The 17811-nt window shown below is 43.7% G+C and overlaps 1 protein-coding gene, 1 long non-coding RNA gene and 1 other non-coding gene across 3 annotated transcripts; all 3 read right to left on the bottom strand.

Moving 5' to 3' along the window:
* Positions 1-215: 215 nt before the first annotated feature.
* On the bottom strand, positions 216-320 carry LOC128118806 (U6 spliceosomal RNA). Its single transcript, XR_008221333.1, has one exon. It is a non-coding gene; the product is annotated as a U6 spliceosomal RNA (small nuclear RNA).
* A 1680-nt stretch (positions 321-2000) lies between these two features.
* On the bottom strand, positions 2001-4227 carry LOC128118772 (ras-related protein Rab-5A). The gene is made up of 2 exons (XM_052751590.1): positions 4094-4227; positions 2001-4001 (listed from the first exon to the last, which is right to left on the bottom strand). Exon 2 carries the CDS (start codon positions 3907-3909, stop codon positions 3262-3264), a length of 648 nt encoding a protein of 215 aa, XP_052607550.1. The 5' UTR covers positions 3910-4001; positions 4094-4227; the 3' UTR covers positions 2001-3261.
* Positions 4228-8590: 4363 nt separating this feature from the next.
* LOC128118335 (uncharacterized) lies at positions 8591-12400 on the bottom strand. Its single transcript, XR_008221157.1, has 2 exons — positions 12287-12400; positions 8591-10033 (listed from the first exon to the last, which is right to left on the bottom strand). It is a non-coding gene; the product is annotated as an uncharacterized LOC128118335 (long non-coding RNA).
* Between the last annotated feature and the right edge of the window lie 5411 nt (positions 12401-17811).

Below are 17811 nucleotides of genomic sequence, written 5' to 3'. Positions count from 1 at the left end.
CTGATGTCTCCTCATTGTAAGTAAGTGTTTGGGTAGAAACATCACAGAAACGGTTCAGGTTGTGATTGCAGCTTCTCAGATGGAACATAATTCTGTCTGTCCTGTTATTAATGCTGTGTCTTTTTCTTGACAGGTCCTGGTTCAGATTTATTTATGCAAAGAGCGCTGAAGGGTATCAACTCTGTGTAGATGTAGATGCAGCCCAAGAACACATTCCAAATAAGGAATGCTTCATGAATTTGCATGTCAATTTCACATGGACCATGCTAATTTTCGCTGTATTGTTCCAATTTTAGTATATGTGCTGCCAAAGTGAGCACTAAATGGTGATTTTTCTTTCTCTCTTTTTTTTTTTTTTTTTTGGTTTTTTCGAGACAGGGTTTCTCTGTGTAGCTTTGCGCCTTTCCTGGATCTCGCTCTGTAGACCAGGCTGGTCTTGAACTCACAAAGATCCGCCTGCCTCTGCCTCCCGAGTGCTGGGATTAAAGGCATGCGCCACCACCGCCCGACTTGATTCTTTTTTTTTTTTTGAATTTTTCTTTTTTTTTTGTTTTTTTGTTTTTTTGTTTTTTGGTTTTTTGGTTTTTCGAGACAGGGTTTCTCTGTGTAGCTTTGCGCCTCTCCTGGAACTCACTTGGTAGCCCAGGCTGGCCTCGAACTCACAAAGATCCGCCTGCCTCTGCCTCCCGAGTGCTGGGATTAAAGGCATGCGCCACCACCGCCCGGCTTGATTCTTTTTTTTTTTTTTTTTTTTTTAATTTTTCTAATCCTATAGTTTTTCTACATTAATTGGCATGCTATTATAAGGTTGAGCTTCTATCTATCTATCTATCTGTCTATCTATCTATCTATCTATCTATCTATCTATCATCTGTCTATCTTCTTACTGTGAAATCATAGATTTCAAGTTTATTCGATGGATTTCTAATTTTTTGTTGCTACATATATAAATATTTATTTATTTCCATTTTATGTCTATGAGTGTTTGCCTGTATGTATGTTTTATACAGTGCCTGTAGAGGCTAGAAGATGGCATTAGAGCCCCTGGAAGTAGCATTACAAATGGTTGTGGGTAGACAAGTGGGTGCTGGGAACAGAACCTGGGTCCTCTGCAAGAATATCAAGTGTTCTTGCCCACTGAACCATCTCTCCAGTTGCCATGATGTATTTTACTGTTTGAACCATTCCAGATTTGACTAATGAAAGCACATTATTCAAGTTGGCTTCTGGGTCCTCCTGATTTATCTTCATCACACTTTGGGAGCTCCCGGATGTTCCAGTTCTACAAGATATTCTAAGTTTATCTTGTACTTTTACTGATTGTTTTAGTTTCATCTAAATTGCTGTGATTACAAACACCATGACCCAAAGCAACTTAGAGGAGGAAAGGCTTTATTTCACCTTACAACTCCAGGTCACAGTCCATCATTAAGGGAAGTCAGGGCAGAACTTGAAGCTGAAACGTGGGGGAAACACTGCTCGCTGATACATTTCATGTTTAGCTAGCTTTCTTATACAACCTAGGATTACTTGCCCAGGGAATGATGCTGCCCACTATGGGCTGGGCCCTCCCTATCAATGAACAATTAAGATAATTCCCTCTAGGCACGTGCACAGACTGATCTGATCTGGACAGTTCCTCCATTAAGACTCCCTCCTTTGCCTGGTGGTGGTGTCGAACACCTTTAATCACAGCACTCGGGGAGCAAAGGCAGACCGATCTCTGTGAGTTTGAGGCCAACCTGGTCTACAGAGTGAGTTCAAGGACAGACAGGGCTACTACACAGAGAAACTCTGTCTTGAAAAACAAAAGCAAACAAACAAAGACTCCCTCCTTTAAAGGAGCCATTGGGTTTCTCCAGGTCAGGCATAGTGAGTGTTTGAGAGCACTTCTGAATTTCATTCTGATGGATTATGTATCATATATTCTTCACAGAGAGTTGTTCTTAGGGAATGTAGATATGGCATAGATGTATCTTTTTATTTTTTATTTTTTTTTTTTTTGCTTTTTATACCACTTTATTCCAACCTGAGCACCTCAATATAAAACTAAACACTGGTGAACTGTTTTCCTTACTAATTTTGAGTTACTGTAAAATGTACAAGTTCTGCTAGCAGATCAACACTTAAATAGATTAAATCATCTGACACATGGTAGATTTCATATAATGAAAATACCTAAAATAATTAGTGCAATATACTGATCAAAATAAAATGGACTTTGAAAAACAAGGTTTCAAGATTATTACTAATAACATTGTAATACTTATGTTACAAATTACAGGTACAGTGTTTATTATGGTTCTAGCCACGAAAGAACAGCAAAGCCCCTTCCTTTCATAGGGGGAGAAAGAAATAATTAGCTGTTTTAGTAACTGTACATTTTGTATACTCTTAGGCAATTCTTAAATATTACAGAAAATAATAAACATGGAGACTATAATGCAGTACTCTATTTACAGTACAGCTGAAGATCATATTTAAAATCATCAAGTTTGAATGTACATAATTGTTAGTGCACTGACTAATCATGTCCAAAAGGAACCAGAGCTCCCTCCCTGCTCCAGACAGACCTCTATGTAATGGCCAACAGTGATTAAAGAGAAATCAGACACCTGGTTTATTTCCACTTTGTTGAAGAGCTCCCGTGAAGGGACCATTATCCATTAAGATGCATTTATCAGTTTTTATATTCCTAAAACAAGATGGGGTTACACATGACTTCTTTTCAATCATATTTTAAGAAATAACAGGACTGAGTAAGATGTTACTAATATTCATTCTTTCTGGAGATGTAGGACTGTTTTCTTAGGATTATTTATTAATATGTGGAATGTACACTTATTAGACAATAGAAGAAATTACCATTTGCTTGGCTTCTGTTGCTAAGCATAAATATTTTTAGTCTTCTAAAAATGTTTCTCTAAAGCTCACATTAGTAATTTTGAGTCTTTCACACCTGACTATTATCCCAGTTTGGAGACTAGGTGGGTTAAGTGTGGGTCCATACCAACTGGAGACGAATGGTTCCCCTGTACTTTCCCATGGAAAAAATTGTACACAGTTCTCATTTCCCTTTCTACTGCCGAAACATTAGTCGGAAGAATACATGCATGTTATTAAAAATTAAGTTCAAAACACTCAAAATAATTCAGTATTAGAAACTTGATTCTACCATAAGTCTCTTTTTGGAAGTCACAATGGGCCGGCTAAATGCTCCCACTCCACGTTTTTTGCAATTTAGGAAGTTCACACTGGAATTCAGTTACTACAACACTGGCTTCTGGCTGGCTGTGCAGGCTCAGTAAGATCTACTCCTCGTCCTCTGGCCGAGTTTGCGCCTGGATTCTGTGGTTCATTCTTTGGCAGCTTTTTAGCTATTGCCATGAATATTTCATTTACATTCATTGATGTCTTAGCTGATGTCTCCATGAATAATAAACTGTTGTCATCTGCATAGGACTGTGCTTCCTGGAAGTCAACAGCTCTTTTATTTGCTAGGTCAGCCTTGTTTCCTGACAAAGCTATCACAATATTAGGACTTGCTTGCCTTTGAAGTTCTTTAACCCAGTTTTTTGCTCTTGCAAAGGACTCCTCATTTGTGATATCATACACAACTATGGCTGCTTGTGCTCCTCGGTAGTACATTGGTGCTAGGCTATGGTATCGTTCTTGGCCAGCTGTATCCCATATTTCAAATTTTACTGTTGTATCATCAAGACACACAGTTTGGGTTAGAAAGGCAGCCCCAATGGTACTCTCTTGAAATTCATGAAACTGGCCCTTCACAAAGCGAAGCACCAGGCTTGATTTGCCAACAGCAGACTCTCCTAGAAGTACCAGTTTGAACTGGCATATTTTATTTCCAGTATTTGGCCCGTTGGGTCTTGTTGCTCCTCGATTAGCCATGTCCAAATTTGAAAGAAGTCCCTAATTTCAAATTCCTAAATGAACTTCCAGGATGCAAGGTATCAATTTTGTTTTCTTTCTGTAGAAAATACCTCAGCTTCCAGAGTGCTGGGATGACAGATGGGTGCCTCCATATTCAGCGCCTTTTAAAGTTCAAAGCTACTGAATCTTTACTTCCAAAGACCTGGGGCGCGGCTCCCGGCAGCGAGTCCACGCACGGCCCGGAGATGGGATGCGCCGCAGCTGCAGCGGCGTCGCCTGCTCGCCGCTTCTCACACTGGCCGGCGCGGGGCTCCGAGCGCCGTGCCGCCCCTGCCGGGCTGCCAGATGTATCTTTTTAAAAGGAACCCTGTCTTTGTATAATCAACAGTGTTAGTGTGCCCCCTCAGTGACTGTGGTATTCTGTAGTATCACCTCCACAGCTAGAGCCTTCAGTGAAGCTCTTGGAGAGGTGGCGACAGAGAGCCTCATCTTTCCCAACTTGCAGTTCTTAGACAGAAGGCCAAGAATGCATGTCATGTATTGGAGCTGAATGTATTTAATGTGATAATTATCCCTGGTGCTGCTGGTGCATTTGCTTGCTCTTCTCTTCAGGAACAGTGATTTCTCACCGAATGAATGCCCTCAAGTCCCACAGAGTTACCTCAAGTTCTAGTCCTAAGGTAGAGAGCAAAGTACATTATGGAAAACCAAAGAAACAGAAATACCAAAGGGAAGGTATTAGGGACAATAGTACTACCCTGGAGACCTGTATACCACATCCGGTCCTCCACCATGAAAGCCAGTCAGCTGTCTCCAGGAAGTGGCCTTTCTGATAACACATTGCCTTCAGGATGAGGTAAAACTCCTTTTAGTATAGGCCTGAAGCGATTTTTGTTTGATTGCTTCATCACAGATACTCCAGGATCTAAGGCCTTGTGCATGGTGTTGCCGATCATCTCCATTGCCTCCTCCATCCTTTCAACTTTGTACATAGACTTGAATTCTTCCCGTGTGTGCTTTGTTTATTTGTCTCTCTCATCCCCACTAGACTGCAATCCCTGCCCTTCTGTAGCATGAGCCACAAGACACAATTGTTTGTATGTACCTGGGATGTAGAAAAAGATCAAGAATTCTTTATAGGATGGATGAATGCTTCTAAGGAGTCTACTTAAAATGTAGATTGGAGGTTGACAAGATGACCCAACAGGCGAGGGCATTGTTATCAAGCCTGACAACCTGAATTCAACCCCAGGGACCCTCACAGTAGAAAGAGAGAAGTGACTCCCGAAAGTTGTACACACATACACATACACAAACACAGGAAATTTGAAAAAAAATTAATGTAGATTGAGCTCTAAGGTGAAAGCTATGTCCTTTTCTTTAGGAGAAAACCAAGCAAGCTTTCACCACTATTTGACTTCTCCGTTTTGTCAACAAAAGTTGTTTCTTTGGGGCAACAGGGAAGCGTTAGAGGAAGGGCAGGCTTTCAACAGCAGCGCTTGGTTGGAGCAATGGCAAGAACGAAGTAACCTGAATCAATCACACCCCAAATCACCGCCCACAAGGACACGAGTTATAAGGAAAATCAAGACTATTCCATTCAGACACGCTGGCATCGAGCATCTTTTATTTCATGCTCTGTTTGAGTCACTATTTTTTGTAGCTACTAATTTGTCAGTTATTATGTGGTGGATGCTAATTTCTCATCACTAAAATACAAATTTTGTGCAAGATTGCTAAAACTCGAGGTTACGTTAATGTAGTCTAAAAGGTGTGAGCCTGTCTCGTTTCTTTCTGGTGAATTGGCTGCTCACCTGATGACATCAAATGGTCCAAATAAGCATGTAGGTATTAAATGTATGTTGTGTAAGTCACATGGTTAAGTCAGGAAACAATTATTCAACTTACATTCAAACTAATTAGTATTTTGTATGTTTCTGTTCAGTTCACTTAAAACATATTTAGATATTGTATTAGTCAGGGTTCTCTAGAAGGACAGAATTTGTAGAATGAGTATATATATACTACATGGAGGGGGATTTATTAGATTGGATTATATTATACTTCTTAGGAATATTATGTTTATTAGATTGGTCTATATGTCGGAGAGGCCGAGACTCTAGTAGCTGCTCAGTCTATGGATACCTCTGTCACAATCTGGCACTAAAGTCCCTGATCTTTAGCCCACATTATAAGACCTAAGAAACTGGGCTCCTATGGCAGTGAAGGATGCAGCAACAGAATAGATGCACTGACCAGCAGGGAGCAAAGATGGACAAGGCAAAGCCCTGCCTTCCCTCTGACCTCTTTATTCTGGCCACCTTTAATCCTCCCTGTAAACACCCTCTCAGACCCTCCCAGACCCCCCAGACCTTCCCAGATGTGTGTGCCTTAGTAAAGCCCAGATCCAATGGATACTGACTTGTGCCCTTATAAGACAAATTGCTAAACAGTCTTATTAATAAAAACCCGGAGCCAGATATTGGGGTGAAAAACTGAGAGATCAGAGAAATAGGACAAGGCACAACCAACCTCACCTCACCGACACCTCAGCTTCCAAAGAGACCTACTTTCTGTATACCCACGCCTATATGCCTTTCTGTTCTGCCATCTCATTTCCTCTCTCCACCCAGCTACATCACTTCCTCTTCCTGCCCAGCTCTGTCACTTCCTGTCTGTCTGTATAGACCTCCAGACCTTTATGGTTAGTGCTGGGATTAAAGGTATGTACCACCACGCCTGGCTCTGCTCCCAGTGTGACCTTGAACTCACAGAGATTCAGACGGATCTCTGCCTCCTGAGTGATAGGATTAAAGCATGTGCTACCATTGTCTGGCCTCTGTTTATTATAGTGGCTGGCTTTTTCCTCTGATCATCAGATAAACTTTATTGGGGACATAATACATCACCACATGTCCTGACTAAGCAATGTCAGAAATATAAATGAGCATGTTTGTCTTTCCACAATGTCAGAACAACAAAAAATTCAAAAGGTACATCAGTTTTGTTGACTTTTAACTCACCAAGTACTCCTGATTTCACTTAGTATTTATGGCCATTGACAATAATGGATTCTTTTATTCTAATCCTAATTACTAATATTCACTCTGAGATCACACATACTCCACACAATAGTATATAGGTCACAAAATGGCTAAAAATGGTTAATTAAAACTGTTTGGCGGTGGACAGGCATGGTGGCACACATCTTTAATCAGGTAGAAGAATCGTATAAATTTAAGGCTAACCTGGTCTACATAGTGAGTTCCAGACTAGCCAGAGTCACAAAGTGGGACTGTAAAAACAAAACATTGTTGAAGGATTCAAAGGGCTTCCTGAAGACAAAAATTGAGAGCTGAGGGTCACTGCAGTTGGTTAGTTGAGTAACATAAGACCCAATAACAGAGCTGGCTCCAGGCTTACTGGATCTACACCAACCACAATTCAAGTAGTCATAAGTCAGGCAGGGGAAGGGGTCAGCTCAGCTGAAGTCCCACAATCAGGAAGTTTGTCCCTTGTTGATCCAATGACCTGTGCACCATATGGTCTGATGATAGCTTGTGGGTGCTAACGTAACCAGTATTAGCTCTGCTTCCTTTTATAAGGTCCAGCTGAGGGGGTTGCATGCTAACTGGCATGATTTGCTCAATAAACTCACTGGCCAGTTTTTTTTTCCCTGATATGGTTTTGATATACCCATGTGTTCTTGATTTAATCTGATAAATGCATAGCTGGTGCTCTTTTTATTTGTGTAAATATCTTATCAGTTTGTTCCTCATGGTTTGCACTGGACAGACAGTGACTATTAATTTACACAAGCAAGATGCAAAGTCATTCTGCCTCTGCATCTATACTCACAACAGAGTCAACTGCTGTTATGAAATGGAGTCACTTAGGACAAGGCACAGTCTGAAAGGAGTATAAATAGGGAGGAACTAAAGGTTAGCTTTGTTTTAGGGTTTCTGTTGCTGTGAATAGACACTATGACCACGGCAATTCTTATAAAAGAAAAACATTTAATTGGGGTGGCTTACATTTTCACAGGTCTAGTCCATTATCATCATAGTGCAACAAGGTGGCGTGCAGCCAAGACATGGTGCTGGAGCTAAGAGTCCTACATCATGATAGGCAGGCAACAGGAAGTGGTCTGTCACTCTGGGTGTGGCTTGAGCATATATGCCTCCACAGTGACACACTTCCTCTAAGACTACACCTACTCCAACAAGGCCACACCTCCTAATAGTGCCACTCCCTTTGGGGGCCTTTTTCTTTCAAACCACCACAAGCTTGATCTCAAGTTCATAAAGTTTGCTAGTAACTTCACTACCACCCAGTGTTCATCATGCCCACGCATATACACTGCATGCTTTACAATTTGGTACTTGAAAGACTTAAGTTTCCCTTTGATTAGCAGCGTTGAAAATAATCGTTTATGTCTCTTATGCAAAATCAATTGACAAGAAATTTCAATAGCTTTGAAGGGGGGAAGACATCCTCTAAAGTGTGTATGTGTGTATTTATATTTATACTAAACAGAACATCTTTACTTTTTGTTAAAATCTGCTTCCTGTTCTGTTATTTTGTGTTTTGTTCTTAGTAAATTTTTTATTTCTTTTGTGTGTATTTACTCTTGCCTGGCTGAGTCATATTCATGAAGCGTTGTGAGGTTGGAACCACAGAAAAGAAAGAAAACACAGTATTACCATAAAGGTGGCCTTTATTTTCCTGATGACTGCTCGTCAACGAGGCTCTCTGGCTAAAATGTTTTCATAAAGTTCTATAAAAGAATGGCAAATGGTGGCGGCTCACGCCTTTAATCCCAGCACTCGGGAGGCAGAGCCAGGAGGATTTCTGAGTTCGAGGCCAGCCTGGTCTGCAGAGTGAGATCCAGGACAGGCTCCAAAGCTACACAGAGAAACCCTGTCTTGAAAAAAAAAAAAAAAAAGAATGACAAATGTGGTGTGTGAGACAGCTCGGCAGGTGAAGGCACTTGCTCCCCCATCTGAGTTCTATCCCTGGGATCCACATGGTAGAAGAAGAGTACCAATTCCCAAAAGTTGTTCTTAGATCTCTAAACACACACCATAGCCCACACACATAAACAGGTGCAAATAAAAGGATAATTGTTGTGGTAGCTTGAATAAAAATGGCCCCCAAAGACCCCCATAGATTTGAATGATTAGTCATCAGGGAGTGGCACTACTTGAGAAGGATTAGGAAGTGTGGCCTTGTTGGAGGAAGTGTGTTACAGGAGGTGGGCTTTCAGGTCTCAAAAGTCCAAGCCAGGCCCAGTATCACTATCATTTCCTGCTGCCTGTGGATCCAGATGTAGAACTCTCAGCACCTTCTCCAGCATCATGTCTGCCTGCGTGCCAACATGCTTCCCACCATGATGGTAATGGACTGAACCTCTGAAACTGTAAGCCATCCCTTTGTTTGTAAGAGTTGCTGTGGTCCTGGAATCTCTTCGCAGCGATAGACAACTGTGATACAACTTTTAATTGAAAATACCAAATGTCTTCTGCCTGATAGATTTTCCAAAACTACCTGTCAAATGAATGGCAGACAGTTAAGTCTAAAGCTGCTATTTGGAAGTTAGGTTGATATGTGTTGAAGTTTCGGTAAGGACATTTGAATTAACGGATGATGGTAACCCGGCCTTACTGCAAATTGCTGCCTGGCTTTGAAACCAGCACAATCAATGACTGCATCTCTGTCAAAGGAGCAGTAAAGATACAGTCATCACGACTCGGAGGTGTTTTCTTCGTCATCGTCCAGGGGAAGGGGCAGGAAGGAGGGCTCACAGTTTTGAGTGCCGACTCCTGTCATTCCCTAATTTAGGAGCGTCAAAGGTCTCGGTCAATCTTTTCAGTAAAGTAAGTTACAGATAAGGAAATGGAAATTCAGGTTTGGAAAGCCACACAAAATCAGGCAGAAAGGAGGTTGGGATTCAACACAGGCCTTGCTCCAGGCAGCTCCCGCCTTCGCCTTCTCTGTTGTAGTCAGAACTCAGAGCCTCTGTCAGGCAGCAGCAGGAAAGCACAGAAGAATATTTAAAAGTCGTTCTCATGACCCGTTTGCTTCCTAGTTCCTAATCCTGAGCAGATCTGAGGTCACTCTGCAAACAACTCCGTCTCCAAAGCTGTGAACACAGAAGATCAAGATCTTTTTAAAACTCTGTCTGCAGATTTAATATGGTCTGTCAGTGAATTTCCCTCTCTTATATCAGCAGCGGGACAGATGTCTTCTTGATCTCAGTGCTTACTGTACCTGCCTTGGCCTTAGTTTCCAGGTAAATAAGACAAGAGAGCAGAGGAAGACAGTGTCAGGAGAAAAGGAAGACCCCGTGGCTTCAATCTCCGATTTCCACAGTGCTGTTCTGAACAGAGTATAGGGAGGTCTGTAACCTCTATAGTGACTGAAGCCACTGTGATAAAGGCCAGGGAATAATTTGTCACTTAGTAGAAAATAGGTGGTCACTGAAGGTGACCTTGTAGTTTGGGTCTGGATTTACTTTACCAAATCCAGACACCAGCTACTCTAAGAAATTAGGATGGCCAGGTGGTGGTGACATGCGCCTTTAATCACAGCACTCGGGAGGCAGAGGCAGGAGGATCTTTGAGTTTGAGGCCAGCCTGATCTACAGAGTGAGTTCCAGGACAGGCTCCAAAGCTACACAGAGAAACCCTGTCTCACAAAAAACAAGCAAGCAAACAAACAGAACTAAAGATGCTTTTATTTATTTATTGGACAGAGAGGATGGGCTGGAGAGAAGATGGCTCAGTGGTTAAGAGCACCTACTCCCATTTCAGAGGACCCGGGTTCAGTTCCCAGCACTTAGACAGCAGCTCACAACCCTCTGTAGCTCCATTTCCAGGGGATCTGATGCTCTCCTCTGGCCTCTGAGGGCATCAGGCATGCATGTGGTACAAATACACACATGCAAGCAAAGTACTCATACTCATAAAATGAAAATAAATACTTGAAAAGAATATTTCAAGAGGTGCAATGTCTTTGGTTTTTTTTTTTTTTTTTTGGTTTTTCGAGACAGGGTTTCTCTGTGTAGCTTTGCGCCTTTCCTGGAACTCACTTGGTAGCCCAGGCTGGCCTCGAACTCACAGAGATCTGCCTGTCTCTGCCTCCCTAGTGCTGGGATTAAAGGCGTGTGCCACCACCGCCTGGCGAGGTACAATGTCTTTAAAACACAAATCAAACTTTAAACTCATATAGCAAACTAGATACCTGTTTTGTTTTTAAAAGATTAAAAATGTTTTTTATTTTATGCTCATGTATGTGGGCCATTAAATGCACGTATCCAAAGAGGCCAGATGAGGGCAAATGTAGCCCTTGGACCCAAAGTTACATTGAGACTAATGTGAGCTGCCCATTTTGAGTGCTGGCACCTGAATCTTATTCATCTCCAAGAGCAGTAAGTACTCTTACCAGCTGAGCCAACTCTCTAGCCTGCAACTAGATATTTGTAATCCAAGCAATGACATAAAAAGTAAGACAACATCCAGGTGTGGTAGCACACACCTTTGAACTCAGCACCTGGGAGGCAGAAGCAGGTGGATTTCTGTGAATTCAAGGTCAGCCTGTCTACATACTGAGTTCCAGGACAGCCAGAACTACTTAGTACTGAGACCCTGTCTCAAAAAAACAAAAACAAAAACAAACAAACAAACAAAAAAACCCCAACCAAACAACTAAACAACAACAACCAGGAAAGAAAATCACATCTTAGTAGTTGAAGGTACGTTGAGTCAAAAGGCCTTGGCACAGCACCATATCAACATGAAATTTATAACTGGGAAAGGGACACAATAATATCTGTTTTATGAGTGAAGTGAAATGGCCATTAAACATTCATAATTCTTGGCACTTTTGAAGTACATAAAGAATGGTGTTTTTGTTTTATTTTATGTGGATGGATGTTTTGCCAACATGTATGTCTACATAGCATATGTGTGCAGTGCCCTTGGAAGCCAGAAGAGGAATAAGAGCCCCTAGAACTGGAGTTATAGATGGTTGTGTGGCACCGTGTGGGTACTGTGAATCTAGCCCAGGTCCTCTGGAAGAACAGCAAGTGCTCTTAATCACTGAGCCATCTCTCCAGCCCCAAGAATTGTAATTTTTAGAGATGTTGTATACTCATCAGTTCTAAATCCTGAATTGTTCTTCAACATTTCCCCTCTGCATTCTAATGCAATGATCTTCAAGGTTCTGTGTTCAGGAGATCCCCAAGGACCTAACCTGCTCTATTCCCCAGTGCAGTAGTCCTTATTTTGAGGAAGAAAAACTCCTTAACACAATGTCTTTAAAGCGAAGTTCCCATCCAATATAGTGGAGGCTACTCGATAGCCTCTTTAATCTTAAAAACAAAAACAAAAATAACCTTGTGTGCATTTATGTGAATGGAGGTGCTCACGTGGAGATCAGAGTATAACCTCCTGGGTAGGTAGGTCTTCACTTCCACCTGTTTGAGACAGGGTTTCTTCATTGTTCTAAGGTGCCTATGCCAGGATAGTTGATTCTGGAGCTTTCCAGGGTTCTTCTGTCTTGTCTTCAGAGCTCTGGCATACAGACACAGGTAACAGAAACGTGGAGTTTGGGGGTTCACCTAGGTCCTCGTGGTTGAGCATCAAGTGCTTTTACCCTTTGAGCCATCTTGCCAGCTTTTAAAAGTATCCTAAGGATATCTGGTGAATCACATGGGTGCTTCGATTTGTCCATAACTCATCAACCTTTGAAACCTGTCTGTCCTGGAAAGATATTCACATGTCTTGATACTCAGAGAAGTAATGCTGCCTATTGATGGACAGGCCTGAATCAGACCACCACCAGGAAGGAAGTCCCTGGTTGCTTTGAGCACTGCGTGGAAATGAGAGCACTTTGTGATGTCTAAGCGAAGCATGCCATGTCAGGCCAGGGAATTGGAAAGACTCGCAGCTGCCTGATGTTGAGGCCAGGGGAGACTAGACGCCTGTCTTAGCAAAGGGCCAAGTTGGATGGCAGAAAACCGCAGGCAGACGATTTAAGGTAGCTCTGGGTTCATGTCTGGGTAAGTTTTGTCTCCCGTCTCTGCCATCTGGCAGCTCGCTCCCAGAAGGGCGAGTCTGGCTCGAGCCAGGCCCCGGGATCACACAGATTTTCTCAGGGCAACACGTGCACCAAGAGACCGCTCGGTAGCTGGAGGCCGCCCCACATTCCAGAAAGGTACAGCGGAGCCGCACCGCCGGGCCCGACCCGGCAGCCGGAAGCTCACGTCCGGCGAAGCTGGCCTCCACCTCTAGGCGCAAGGGGGCGTGGCGCCACGCCCGGCTGGCCAATCAGAGAACGCGACCAAAATAGCGCCGTATAAATACTGACCGGAGCGCGCGGGCCGGGCCGCGCCAGCACCGGGCGGGGTTGCGCGCGCAGGTGAGGGCCCGCCGCCGCCGCCGCCGCCCCGCCCACTGCACACCTGCTTCCGCCTGACGTGGACCTGGGAGCGGTTCCAAACCCTGACGGTTTGGGGTTTGTAAGTGAGTAATAAGCACGACACAGCTGGGCTCGGGTTCGGCGGGACTCTTCCCTTCTCTCTTCAGAGAGAAGGCCGCCGCAGCCTTGCGTCATCCAGGCCGCTTTTTTAGCCTGGGTGGTAGCCGCACTTCCGGTGGGGACGCGCCCCCGGCCCGGGTCTGAGGAAGGACGAGCCCTTCTCCACCCTGGAGCGGTCCGGCACGGTGATCCAGGCCTCTCCAGGAGGCCTGAGCTCTAGAGGGTGGCGGAGGACAGCGGCCCCGGCTCCCTGCACACCGCACACCGGGGCTTCGGCATCCTCTTCCAGTCTGTGACGTCATGCAGGCAACTGCCTCCCAGACCGTGCGCACTCAGCCGCTGCCCCCCCTCCGTCCTCCCGTCCTCTCCGTTATCGATAGAACATTTAAGCATGTCTTTATAAGGGAGGCTTTAAAATATTTAGGAACAGGATGTTGGGCTGGAGAAATGGCCCAGCGGTTAAGGGCAAATGCCAGTTCCCAGCACCCACTTTGCTCACAGCCATTCCTAACTCCAGTTCCAGGGTTCATGGGGGGAGGTCCCCTATGCCTCCTGATCTCCGCAGGCACCGTGGTGCATGAACGTACCTGCAACAAAACCCACTCATACAGCTAAAGAACAATGGAAGAGTATAATATTGACAACGTGAAATTCTAATATATTTGAAATTATGAGCAAGTATAATTTTCCGGATATGTTTGATGACATCAACTCAATAGAATAATGCAAGGCATTGCTTGAGCCCTTCCCTTTTGAGCCTTTCCCTCTCTTCATTCTCTTTCTGTTTTACTCCCTCTTTATTCATTCCTTAAAATACACAATTTACCCACAATAAAGGTCTGCATAGGAGTAGGTCTGTAAAGGTCTGCATAGGAGTAGAAAAGGAATTAGCCCCTAGGCCAAGATCTGGACCCTTAAAACATTCCAGGTTCCCCTTTGGCCCTTTGCAGCCAGTACCATCATCCACACACAACCACGATTCGGACTTGCTATTTGTCCATTCTTCAACTTCATATAATTGTAATCAAGCCATGTGCTTTATTCTGTTTGCTTTCTGTTACTCAATGTATTGTTAACATTCAACCATGTTTGAATATACCACTAGTTTATAGATTGTTTATTGCTGACGGGATCCATTATGTGAATATACTGCATTTAATTCATTTTACCATTGGTGGATTTTAGATTATGTTCAGTTTGGGGCTGTTAAGAATAAAGTTACTGTGAACTTTCATGTAGTCTTGATGAAAATACACAGATTTAAAAACTTACTACTGGAAGTGTGTGTGTGTGTGTGCATGTGTGTGTGGTGTAGTGTGTATATGTATGGTGTGTGTGTGTGGTGTAGTGTGTATGTGTGGTATGTGTGTGATGTAGTGTGTGTATGTATGGTGTGTGTGTGGTATGTGTGTGTGTGTGATGTGCGTTTGTGTATGTGTGGTGTAGTATGTATATGTATGGTGTAGGTGTGTGTGTGGTGTAGTGTGTGTATGTATGGTGTATGTGTGTGGTGTGTGTGTGGTGTAGTGTGTGTGGTGTATGTGTGGTGTAGTGTGTGTATGTATGGTGTATGTGTGTGGTGTGTGTGTGTGTGGTGTAGTGTGTGTGTGGTGTATGTGTGGTGTAGTGTGTGTATGTATGGTGTATGTGTGTGGTGTGTGTGTGATACAGTGTGTGTATATATGTGTATGTATGTGTGTGTTTGTGTGTGTGTATGTGTGTGTGTGTATGCCTGGAGGCCAGAGGAGGCTGTTGTCTTGTTTCAGGGCTGTTACTCCCTCTATATTCCCTTGAGATAAGTGTCTGGAGCTGGGCTGGCATGCAGGAGCCCTAATGACCCCCTTGTCTCAAATCCCCATAGTGCCAGGGTTTTAGGTTGGCTTTTTTTTTTTTTTTTTTTTTTTGTTTTGTTTTGTTTTGTTTTGTTTTTTTGAGACAGGGTTTCTCTGTGTAGCTTTGCACCTTTCCTGGAACTCACTTGGTAGTCCAGGCTGGCCTCGAACTCACAGAGATCCGCCTGGCTCTGCCTCCCGAGTGCTGGGATTAAAGGCGTGCGCCACCACCGCCCGGCTAGGTTGGCTTTTTATGTGATGCTGGAGATTTGCATCCCAGTCTTTATGCATCACCGTGCCCACATTTTACATGGATCCTGGGGATCCAAATTCGGATTCTCATGCTTGCAGGGTAAGCACTTCACCCACAGAACCATTCTCAACCCATGCCTATCCACTTCATGATAACTTTGTTTCTAAAACTGTATAATCACACTGCCTTTAAGAAATGCACAGTCAGGTGGTAGTGCACAGCTTTAGTCCCAGCACTTGGGACACAGAAGCAGGTGGATCTCTGTGAGTTCAAGGCCAGCCTGGTTCACATAGTCAGTTCCAGAACAATCAGGGCCACACATGGAACTCCTGTCTCCAAACAAAAACAAAACAAAAAGAAATGCACCGTTCTATGTAATTTCACACATACACTAACCAGTGTGGCCGTTACCGATCAGAGTCCACAACAGTCCTTCCTCCCCAAACTCCTGAGTGCCACTGCCTTGTAGACATGTCATGCCCACCTGTAACCCTTGAAAATCACCAGTGTGTTCCTTGTTGCTTTGGTTTTGCCTTTTCCCGGAAAATCGCTTTAAAAAGTACCAGACAGTGGGTGCTTTGAATCTGGCTTCTTTCGTGCCTGTGAGGTCTGTCTAAACTGTTCCGTGTTTCAGTATTCCTTCCCTTTTCGTTGCTCAGTAATAGTCCATAGTATGATTATAACTTTATTCACTTTAGAAGGAAATTTGAGTTGTTTACCCGTCCCCCCTTCTCTCTGCCAGTCTCTTGGTATTTAGCCTATGGTGGCATTGAACTCAAAACCCTCCTGCTTCAGCCTCCTGAGTGCTTGGAGTTGCAGGGATGCGTCACAATTACAGTCTCACTTAGGATAATTAGGAGAGTTGTCAGACATAGTTCTCATTTAAAGGGATGCTTTTGTTTGCTTCATTTTCTTATTTTTTGAGAGAGGATCTTATTATTTAGCCCAGACTGGCCTTGAATTTACTGATCTCAAACTCATAGTCATCCTCCTGCCTCAGCCTCCTCAGTACTGGGACTACAGGCAAACTCTACCACATGCAACTTTCATTTCTTTTAATTCCTAGGAGAGGATATGTAACTCTACAGAAATCTTCCAAGTGTTTCCCTGAGGGCCGTTGTGTGTTCTCGTTAGCCAAATGTGAGAATTCCAGGGACCCTATGCAGGACCCAACCCTGAGGACACCCAGCCACTAAGTCCCTCCAGATGCAGGTGGCCAGGCTCCACCCTACAGAGTAAAAAGCCGAAGTTCGGGATTTGAAAACTCACCAGTCCCTGGACTTGAAATCCCACCAATCCCTGGGCTCACCCCAAGCTCAGGACTCAAAATTCCACCAATCCCCACCCTGGAAAGTTCCACCCTCCCCCCCAAAGAAACCCTATATAATCCCTGTCATCTTGCTCTGTTCTCTGCTGCTTCTCTCCTGAGCAGAGGCAGCCACCTTCCTCGGTTTTTTCTCCCAATGGATCTCTTGTGTGAGGTTTGTTGTGTGTGTGACTTTGTGGTATTCCTTGGCTCCCCTGCAAGGACACCTTTCCCTTCAGAACTGTAACAGTTGCGTTGGGGAACCTACCCCCCAGCAGAGCTGTAACACACTCTCTGTCCTCACTAACACTGTCCCCACTATTTGTAACCATGTTAATGGCTGTTACTGAAATCTCATGGCTTTTAATCATTTTTTAAAAGATTTATTTATTTATTGTATGTGCTCTATCTGCATGTACACTTTATGCCAGAAGAGGGCATCAGATCCCACTATAGATGGTTGTGAGCCAACATGTGGTTGCTGGGAATTGGGCTCAGGACCTCTAGAAGAGCAGCCAGTGTTCTTAATGGCTGAGCCATCTCTCCAGCCTGGTATCTCATGACTTTGAGGAACATTTTCTTAAAGGCAAGTGGTGTTGAGTGCTATGTCACATCCCTATTCATCATGTGTTCATTCTCACTTGTGAAGGGTCTGCCCAATGCTATTTTAACATTATTTTTGAAGGTCAGATCAAGAGCTTTGGGGATAGTTCAGTAATAAAGTGCAAGCCGAGCTCCGGGTTCTGTCACTAGTATAGCAACCCCATCCCCTTGTCCCCAACCCTGCCAAAGAACTGGCTGTGCTAGATAAGTGGTTTTTTTCTTCCTTTTCACTTTTCTTTCTTTTCTTCCTTCCTTCCTTCCTTCCTTCCTTCCTTCCTTCCTTCCTTCCTTCCTTCCTTTCTTTGTCAACTTAACACAAATTGGGTCATCTGAGAAGAGGGAACCACAGTTGAGAACAGTGCCTCCATCAGATTGGCTTGTAGGCA

The sequence above is a fragment of the Peromyscus californicus genome, unplaced genomic scaffold (genome assembly GCF_007827085.1).
Source record: "Peromyscus californicus insignis strain IS unplaced genomic scaffold, ASM782708v3 Scaffold_22__1_contigs__length_63687245, whole genome shotgun sequence".
Taxonomy (NCBI): Eukaryota; Metazoa; Chordata; class Mammalia; order Rodentia; family Cricetidae; genus Peromyscus; species Peromyscus californicus.
Note: the sequence above shows the minus strand (reverse complement) of the source record. Positions and strands in the feature narration are given on the sequence as shown.

Bases quoted from the DNA above. Each gene is read 5' to 3' on its own strand.
- LOC128118772 (XM_052751590.1), bottom strand. From the start codon at position 3,909: ATGGCTAATCGAGGAGCAACAAGACCCAACGGGCCAAATACTGGAAAT.